The following is a 10,312-nucleotide window of genomic DNA, read 5'->3' as shown; positions in this document are numbered from 1 at the left end:
ATTTATCAAAAGTAGGATCATCACTAGACGTTAATGCCATGACAATCCATGAAACAATACAAAGTAAAAAACTAGGAGATATTATGAATCTTACTATTTTTAGATACCTAAATATGAGAACTTATTCAGCTATTAATGAGTCACCACTCTATTAAAGGAAATGAACACTGCCAAAAAAAATTTATTATGAATAAAACTAGAAGAAACAAAGAATGGGAAGGAATGTGCATAGTCTTTTCTTTGGACAGACAGAGTTCATAGAGTTTGTTTTATTATGCAATGGAAAATAACAATAAAGCATCAAACATTTGGCCTGTCTGTGAGTTCATGATAACTATTAGCAAAAAAAGTCATAAAGAAATCTCAATTTATTTATGAACATATGTTGCAGAGGATAAAGAGATAGATAACTTCTACAAAATTTTTAGTAAGATCCTGCAAACTACATTAACATTTTAATATTCAGGAACTAATTAACAGAAGAGGATGGTAGGGAAAAGTAATGGAAAGAGTGGTTTAGGATTATAATATGAAAAGACTAAATGTTTTTGAAATACACAAAAGGTTCATACTTCCGTAAATCATGAACACTTTAAAGGCAATGAAGTTATAAGATTCTGAATAACTACAGAAAATTATCATACAAAAATCAAAAACCCTCTTAACAGATAGGATGAGGCATTGTGGAAGTAATTTCTGAATCAGCAATACATGTAATCAAATTGACTTGTTAGAGCAAAGATTAAAATTAACAGCCAATTAGAAGAAAGGATAAAGATAAAAAACATTAATTCTAGCACCAATTTGCTGACAGATACTAAGAAACTCAAAATAAAAGGGGAAAGACATCAATATGAAATATCTTTATTTCCTATATAAGTTTGGCTCAAAAATTATTCTGGAAGACCAAATACCCAGATGTCTGCCAATTATGCAGTATCTCAAATATTCAATACTTGAATGATCCAAACAAGGAGACTCAAATGGATACCAATTGATTTTGCTCTTTTCAGACTTTAGTACTCTAATTCTACCTCTTTACAGCTGCCCAAATAAGTTCCAGAAACGTCTTCATGATCTTCCCTGCTCAAGAATCATGCAGGTTCTCTACTGCTTCCAGGACTTATTTGTTGTCCAATTTTGGCCTGACTTGATTTCATATAATTTCTCTTCAGCATTCATTCAAACTATTCTATTTCCTACCTCTCTGATTTTGTAAAGACTGTCCTGAATGTTGTGACTAAATGCTCTGTCCTCTAACTCTTTTAACTTCCATCTAAGCTTCATGCTCAGGGATCACTCTTGTGTGAAACTTCTCAAACTGGCACCAAAAGGTGCTTTTCCCTCACTCAAGTTATCTTGTATTTACTTATCTATATTATTGTGAGCTCTATGAAGGCAGGGATTTTTTAAATTTTATCTTTGTATTCTCAATGCCTACCAAACTACATTAAACATTTGCTGTATAGTGGGTTTAAGCAAGTGACAGAATGATGTCTGTGCAAAAAATCACGATAAAATGTTATCCAGATGTATTATCAGAAAAACACAGGAGCCAGTTATGTAGTGAGAGCAAAGTAGGCATGAGTGCTGCACTAATGGCCAAATGTAAAGATTCCAAAGAAAGGAACATCAAGTGTTCCCCATGGGAGTTCCCCATGAAGGATTTATGGAAGGACACTGAAAAAAACTCACAGAATAAAAATAAATAAATAAAGCTGGAAAAGCATTATTAATTAAACTACCTAAGAGTAATTATGACTCACAAAAAGTATCTTAACTCCTTACCTGATTCACATTTTTAAAGTTATCTGTAAAGTTTAACTTACACCAAATTAAGTAAATTTACAATTTCATATCCACTCAACACTAAACTAAATATATGGGCACTGACTTCCAAAGTTTAATCCTTAATTTCTCAACTTCTTTTGACTAGAACCTTATCTTAATATTTTGTATTTGAGAGACATATTTACATGAGAGAAGTGGCATAGTTATTTAATGTTCAAAGAACTTATTCCTTAAAAATACCATTAAATATGATTTTAAAATATTTTAAATACTTAGAAGATTTTATTCTTTTTCTGTTTAATATTATTGGGATAATTATGATGGTTAGGTGATAGCTATATTATTTTTACAACTTCATATTAAGAATATGAAATAATTATAGATGTATTACATAATATACAAATATTAAGAATCAACTACTTCATTATTATTTAAAATATGCAGTGTCAAAATTATACAGGCAAGTAAAGATAACTGATTTCAATATGTGAGTGTGAAAGATAGTATTCTAAGGAATCTCAATTCAACAATTTCCCATTTTATATATCAATCTATGCACATATCTTTATAAGAGAACTTGAGGGGAAAATCCAAAACTATCTTACTATTTTCACTATGAGGACAAACATTATATGCTGGGGTTACCATGAGTGATGACTTTGGGGATAAAGTGAAAACCTGCTAATTTAGGAATGGACAATGTTCAAAAAAGTTTTGGGAAAAAAAATCCCAATTACTTACCATGTATTGGATGTGATGGTCCAGGCATCTCCTGTGTCTCAAGATCAGGGTTGCTTACAGTATGTGGTACTATTTGATTGCATGCTATGGCCCCAAATGTATCATTTTTCTTCTTATTGAAATCTATAAAGAATATAAATGCTATGTCTAGAATCCATTAATTGTATCATGATACATTATGATAAATATTGTAAATTTGCATGAAAATAACTACTGATTTTTTTAAAGCTTGGGTATTGATAGTCAACTGTTATCCTATTCTTTTCTTTCATTAAGAGGTAGAAATGGCCTTGTATCCACAAAAACAAAATTAATTCTATGTGGTCCTACACAAGCCATAAAAGGTTTCAGGAAAGGCTGGCAATAGGTTTTCTCTCTTTAAAATGTACTTTGTTAATTTTGGAAAGTTTCATTGCCAAAGAGTTGGGTACTTAATAAAGTATTCCATCTATGTCTTTATGTCATTAATATAAATGACAAACCTAAGGCAGAGCACTTGGGCATTCTTAATTAGAGAAAACCCTCCATTCTTCTATTAATCTCAATTAACTCACATCTTTGCACACTCCCAACAAAGTTGACTTCTTTCCAAGATATTCCACAAGATATTTTAGGAGATTGTCAAAATCACCTGGCTAAAATCCAGGCCTTACTCAGGAAATACATGTGGAAACTCAGAAAATGACAATTTAATAACTATCAAAAAGTAAAATGAGTGACAATGATTTGTTCTTAATGGATTTACACTGGCTCCAAGTGATATTATCTCCCCCTACAGTGACGGTAGGATTACTACTCTGATGATTCATTTTGAGATATTTTTTTCTAGGTATTAAGATTACTGGTTACAATCATAGAATTGACTTGTCCCTTTTTAGAAAATCAGAAACATATTTGACTGTGGTCTTGTTATAGCATTCCCCATTATGAAATTATGCAAATGCCATTCCCATGTGTCATTAGAAGGATGTCTTGATTATAAATTCACATCAGTATTTGAAGAATTATGAATTTCATTTCTAGAAATAATCTTTCCATTACTATAGATTTTCACCATTCTCCTATGACTTAGTAGTTGATCTTTGAGGAATTGCTGTGAATGAATATTCATTCAAATACAAGAACCCAGTAATGATGCCAGACAAATGACAAGAAGACAAACCTTCCTAACTTGGCAAGATTAAGCAGACAGAACTCATGTTCAACTGAGTTAAACTCTATAAATTCATAATTATCTAAATGAGATTTCAAAGTAGGATTTTAATAGAGAAGAATTCTAATTATTTCACTCAAAGTGAAACATTTATATCATTCTTCCTGCAAAGTATGAACTGTGCTAAGTAGTATATCTTATGCCAGTGATGTTCAAATAGAAAAAGGTCTTTGAATTCCCTAAGGCCATATATTTACTTAGAAAACCACAAATTAACATTTTCTGTGTTGTATTACATTTTTTGTTTATTTTATTAAACTTTCCAAATTACAATTTAATCCACCTTGTATCATATAAGAATTTTGTCAGAGGCAGAGGCAAGGTGGTGATGAGAAGCCAGGGAATTACTTGAGCTCTCCCTAGTTTCCCTCTGAAACAATATGAAATCAAACCTCTAGAAAAATTCTGTGGCAAGCAAAAAAATCAAAAAAAAAAAAAAAAAAGAAGTGAAATAATTTTCCAGCCCAGGATGACTTTGAAGGATTTCAGGAAAAGTCTGACTCATTTTGGTGAAAAAGGAGCACATTTCAAAGCAGGTGCTATCCTGGCAAGCTAGTGGGAGGCTCTTAGTGTGCATAGCACAGATCAACAACTGAGGGTCTGCAGTACTAACTCAATTGACCTGCTGTGAGATCTCCAGCCCCAGTTCAGCAGTAGGGAAAAGAGGGAGGAAAATGACAGTGTGGAACAAGGGGCACCACAGGCATGACTGAGCCACGTCACCCTAGTGAAATAGATAAACTGGCAGTCCCAGAGGCCTTAGCACAGAAAGTCAGTGACTAGGCCCACTGCACTTTGTACAAGTTGCTTTGGGACAGTGCCCTTACACCAAAGGAGTAGGTACAACTTTAAAAAATGAGCAAAACAAGAAAAAAAGATGGACAGAAAGCTACTCTCACAATAGGAAAGAGATTATAAAACAAACTCAGAAAATGACAATGTCAAATTATCAAATGGGGAATATGGATTATTCTCAAGTCCAGAAAGCCACTAGGAAAGATTCAAAAAGGATTTTAAAAATCAAATAAGAAACATAAAACAAAACTTGGGGGAAAAAAAGAGTTATGCAAGAGAATTGTGAAAAAGGACTCCACAGCCTAAATAAAGAAGCCTGAAATGCTGAAGAAGTTGGTAGAGTTGTGAGCTAATTGAAGCATTCTGAAAAGCAATTTGGAATTATGCCTGAACAACTATGAAACTATGCAAACTCTTTGAGTCAGCATTACTACTACTCGAACTGTATCCCAGAGAGATTAGAAAAAAGAAGAAAAAACTCCACATGTACAAAAATGTTGATAGCAGCTTTTTTGTGGTGATAAACAATGGGAAATTGTCAGGAACACACTATGTAACTTTGCTTTACCTCTTGTAGACCTTTTCTTCTCTTCTTGTGAGAGGATGATGGTGATTCAAGGAGACTGTCAGTCGCTGTTCTCTAACCTCCCCATTGAGAAGCCTTGCATTGTCTGACTGCTCTCCTCTTCCCTCTGCCTCCAATTTTATTTTCCCAGTCTATAAGCAACACCTATGTCAGTAAAGGCTGCTTTGCAACTCCTTCAGATGTTCATAGCTATGGAGACTCTCAGAAAATTGACCTGCCCCTTACAGTGCACTTAGGCATGGTCCTTACCAGGAAATTAAGGGGAATGCCCATCAATTCAGAAATAGCTGAACAAGTTGTTGTATATGAATATAACTGAATATTATTGTTCTATAAGAAAAGATGAGCAGGGCATTTCAGAAAACAACAACAACAACAACAACTGCATGGACTTAAATGAACTGATTTTAAATTAAGTGAGCAGAACCAGGAGAATATTGTACACAGTACCACCAATGGTATGTGATGAATAACTATGATAGGTTTAAATCTTCTCAGCAATACAGTGATCCAAGACAATTCCAAAAGAGTTAAGATGAAAATTGCCAAGCATATCCAGAGAAAGAATATGGAACCTGAATGTAAATCAAAGCAAGATATTTTCACTTTTTCATTTATTTTTCCTTTTTGCTGTTTTTTCTGTTCTTGTTCTTGTTCTGATTCTCTTTTTATACAACCTGACCTAATACGGAAATATGTTTAACATGATTGTACATGGATAGCCTATATCAGATTGTCTGCTGTAAGGGTAAAGGTAGGGAAAAGAGGGAGGAAAATTATGGAACTCAAATTTTTTTTTAATGAATGCTGAAAACTATCTTTATATGTAACTAAAAAATAAAATACGAGTAAAAATAAGATTCAATCAAAAAAAATTAAAAGAATAAAAAAATAGAAAAAATGAGAATGATCTCATTTGAAAATAAAAAACTTACCTAGGGGAAAAAAATCCAGAAGACTCTATATAAAAATTACTGGATTACCTAAAAGCCATCATCAAAAAAAAAAAAAATAACCTAAACAGCATCTCTCAAGAAATTACTAAGGAATACTCCTTGATATCCTAGAGCCAGAAGATAAAATAGTCATTGAAAGAATCCACTAATCACAAACTAAAAGAGGTTCCAAAATGAAAACTGCAAGCAATATCATAGCCAGATTCTATAACTATCATGTCATGTTAATATAATAAAAATGATAATTCTAGTTAAATTCTACATACCCATGGAGAAACAGCCAGAAAGTAACAATTGAAATATCAAGAAGCATCAAATGAAGGTGGTCTAGCTGTACCTGATCTAAAATTATATTATAAAGCAGCAGTCACCAAAACCATTTGGTATTGGCTTAGAAATAGATTAGTTGATCAGTGGAAAAGGTTAGGTTCACAAGACAGAATAGTCAACTATAGCAATCTAGTGTTTGACAAACCCAAAGATTCTAAATTTTTGGGATAAGATTTCATTATTTGATAAAAACTGCTGGGATAACTGGAAATTAGTATGGCAGAAATTAGGCAAGGACCCACACTTAACACCACATACCAAGATAAGATCAAAATGGGTCCATGACCTAGGCATAAAGAACGAGATTATAAATAAATTAGAGGAACATAGGATAGTTTATCTCTCAGACTTGTGGAGGAGAAAGAAATTTGTGACCAAAGATGAACTTGAGACCATTACCGATCACAAAATAGAAAATTTTGATTATATCAAATTAAAAAGCCTTTGTACAAACAGAAGGAATGCAAACAAGATTAGTAGGGAAGCAACAAACTGGGAAAACATCTTTACAATTAAAGGTTCTGATAAAGGCCTCATTTCCAAAATATATAGAGAACTGACTCAAATTTATAAAAAATCAAGCCATTCTCCAATTGATAAATGGTCAAAGGATATGAACAGACAATTTTCAGATGAAGAAATTGAAACTATTACCACTCACATGAAAGAGTGTTCCAAATCACTATTGATCAGAGAAATGCAAATTAAGACAACTCTGAGATATCACTACACACCTGGCAGATTGGCTAAGATGACAGGAAAAAATAATGATGAATGTTGGAGGAGATGCGGGAAAACGGGGACACTGATGCATTGTTGGTGGAGTTGTGAATGAATCCAGCCATTCTGGAGAGCAATCTGGAATTATGCCCAAAAAGTTATCAAACTGTGCATACCCTTTGATCCAGCAGTGTTTCTATTGGGCTTATACCCCAAAGAGATACTAAAAAAAGGGAAAGGGACCTGTATGTGCCAAAATGTTTGTAGCAGCCCTGTTTGTAGTGGCTAGAAACTGGAAAATGAATGGATGCCCATCAATTGGAGAATGGCTGGGTAAATTGTGGTATATGAATGTTATGGAATATTATTGCTCTGTAAGGAATGACCAGCAGGATGAATACAGAGAGGCTTGGAGAGACCTACATGGACTGATGCTAAGTGAGATGAGCAGAACCAGGAGATCATTATACACTTCGACAACGATATTATATGAGGATGTATTCTGATGGAAGTGGATTTCTCTGACAAAGAGACTTAACTGAGTTTCATTGGATAAATGATGGACAGAAACAGCTACACCCAAAGAAGGGATACTGGGAAATGAATGTGAACTATTTGATTTTTGATTTTCTTCCCGAGTTATTTTTACCTTCTGAATCCAATTCTCCCTGTGCAGCGGGAGAACTGTTCGGTTTTGCAAATATGTATTGTATCTAGGATATACTGCAACATATTTAACATATATAAAACTGCTTGCCATCTTGGGGGGGGGGAGGAGAGAGGGAGGGGAAAAAAATGAAACATAAGTGATTGCAAGGGATAATGTTGTGTAAAAATTATCCTGGCATGGATTCTGTCAATACAAAGTTATTATTAAATAAAATTAAATTTATACAACATAAAAAAAAAGATTCTACCTTAAAAAAAAAAAAGAAATATCAAGAAGCCACAGGCAGAATTATATAGAATTTATTGGGACAGCTAGGTAGGGCAGTGGATAGATCACCAGCCCTGAAGTCAGAAGGACCTGAGTTCAAATCTGGTCTCAGACATTTAACACTTCCTAGCTGTGTGACCCTGAACAAGTCACTTAACCCCAATTGCCTCAGCAAAAAAAGAAAAAAAAAGAATTATGTAGAATTTAGAACCTAAAATACTTACATTAAAAAACAGAGAAAGAGCAGTTGAATGAATTGGACATGCGATTAAAAAACTAGAAAAAGGACAAATTAAAATACTTCACTTAAACACCAAATTAGAAATTCTCAAAATCAAAGAAAAGATTAATAACATTAACAGCAAGAAAACTATCAAACTAATAAAGACAAACTATGAAATTATAGGGAAAAAAGAAAAAAATGAGATAGATAAACCTTTGACTAATCTGATTTGAAAAAAGAAAAAGAAAAGCAAATAAACAGTATTACAAATTGAAAGGGTGAATTTACTCTCAATGAAGAGCAAATTAAAGCAATAATTGAGAGTCATTTTGCCTATCTCTATGCCAATAAGTGAAAATCTACTTAAGAAGGATTAACATTTACAAAAAACATAAATTGTCTAGATTAACAGAAGAGAAAATAAAATGCTGACTCAATTTTAGAAAATAAAATTTAACAAGCTATCCATGACCTTTCTGACAAAAATCTCCAGGGCTAGATGGATTTAATTGAATTCTACCACATATTTAAAGAACAATTAAGTGAAATCCTATATAAAATAAATGAAATAATAAGTGATGATGGAGTATGAACAAATTCCTTTTATGAAACAAATATGATGCTGATATCTCAACCAGGAAGAACCAAAACAGAGAAAGAAAATTACAAATTCCCTAATGAATAATAATGCAAAAATTAAAAAACATGTATTAGCAATGTCATTGCAGCAATTTGTCGTCAGAATATACCCTGTGACCAGTTGGGGTTTTTATATCAGGATTTCAGGGCTAGTTCAATATTAGAAAACTATCAACATAATTTGATATATCAGTAAAAAATAAGTAACAATAATCACAGTTGTCTCAATAGATGCTGAAAAAGCTTTTGAGAAATTATAGCACACATTCCTATTAAAAACACTACACAGTATAGGAAAGGAGTTTTCAGTAAATTTCATTAAAATGACAAGCAATATAGATCTAAAATTATCAAGAATTATAAAAAAATAAGATCAAGGATAAAACAAGGATGTCCATTATCACAACAGATATTCAATACTGTATTAGAAATATTAGCTTTAGCTATAAGAGAAGAAAGAATTATAACAGGCAATGAACAAATAAAATCATCACTCTTCATAACTGATATGATGGTATATTTAGAGAAAGCTAGAGAATCAACAAAAATATGCTTGAAATGAACAATTTTAATAAAGACATGGGATATAAAATAAACTCACATAAATCATCAACATTTCTCTATATTACCAACAAAAGTCAGCAGCAAGAGACTGGAAGAGAAATGCCAACAAAAATATTTGATATAATATAATATAGTTGGATAATTTACCTGCCAGGAGAAATTCAGTAACTATATGAATACAATTACTTTTCAGATGAATAAAATTACATCTAAGCAATTAGAAAAAAAAGCATCAAATTCTCATGGGTAGGCTGAGTTAATGTAATAAAAATGACAATTCTACCCAAATTAATTTACTTGTTCAGTGCCATAACAAATTGCCAAAATAACTTTATACATCTAAAAAATAATAATGAAACTCATCAGGAAAAACAAAAGATCAAGAATATTAAGAGCATTAATAAAAATAAGGCAAAAGAAGGTTGCTGCACAAGAAAAATAGGATCTAGAGAGAAAAAAAATCGAAGAAGGAAAACAAAATCAAGAGAAAGCGTGAAAATGCTATGTTGTGGTCCACAGTCAGTTCCCATGGGCATCTCTCTAGGTGTATATGGCTTTCTTCATCACTGAAAAACTGAAACTGGTTTGAATCATTTCATTGTTGAAGAGAACCATGTCAATCAGAATTGATCATCGTATAATCTTGCATAATGATCTCCCGGTTCTGCTCATTTCACTTAGTATCAGTTCATGTAAGTCTCTCCAGGCCTCTCTGAAATCATCATGTTAGTCCTTTCTTACAAAACAATAATACTCCATGACATTCATATACCACAATTTATTCAGCCATTCTTCAATTGATGGACATGCATTCAGT

At 32.6% G+C, this 10,312-nt stretch overlaps 1 protein-coding gene across 1 annotated transcript in view; it reads right to left on the bottom strand.

Moving 5' to 3' along the window:
- Positions 1 to 1,522: 1,522 nt before the first annotated feature.
- Positions 1,523 to 10,312, bottom strand: part of LOC127557109 (ADP-ribosylation factor-like protein 13B) — a 61,535-nt gene continuing 52,745 nt past the window's right edge. The window contains 2 exon segments of the mRNA XM_051990559.1: positions 1,523 to 1,680; positions 2,533 to 2,655. Of these exon segments, the coding sequence (XP_051846519.1) occupies positions 1,523 to 1,680; positions 2,533 to 2,655 (281 nt within the window).

The sequence above is a fragment of the Antechinus flavipes genome, chromosome 3 (assembly GCF_016432865.1).
Source record: "Antechinus flavipes isolate AdamAnt ecotype Samford, QLD, Australia chromosome 3, AdamAnt_v2, whole genome shotgun sequence".
Lineage (NCBI taxonomy): Eukaryota > Metazoa > Chordata > Mammalia > Dasyuromorphia > Dasyuridae > Antechinus > Antechinus flavipes.
Note: the sequence above shows the minus strand (reverse complement) of the source record. Positions and strands in the feature narration are given on the sequence as shown.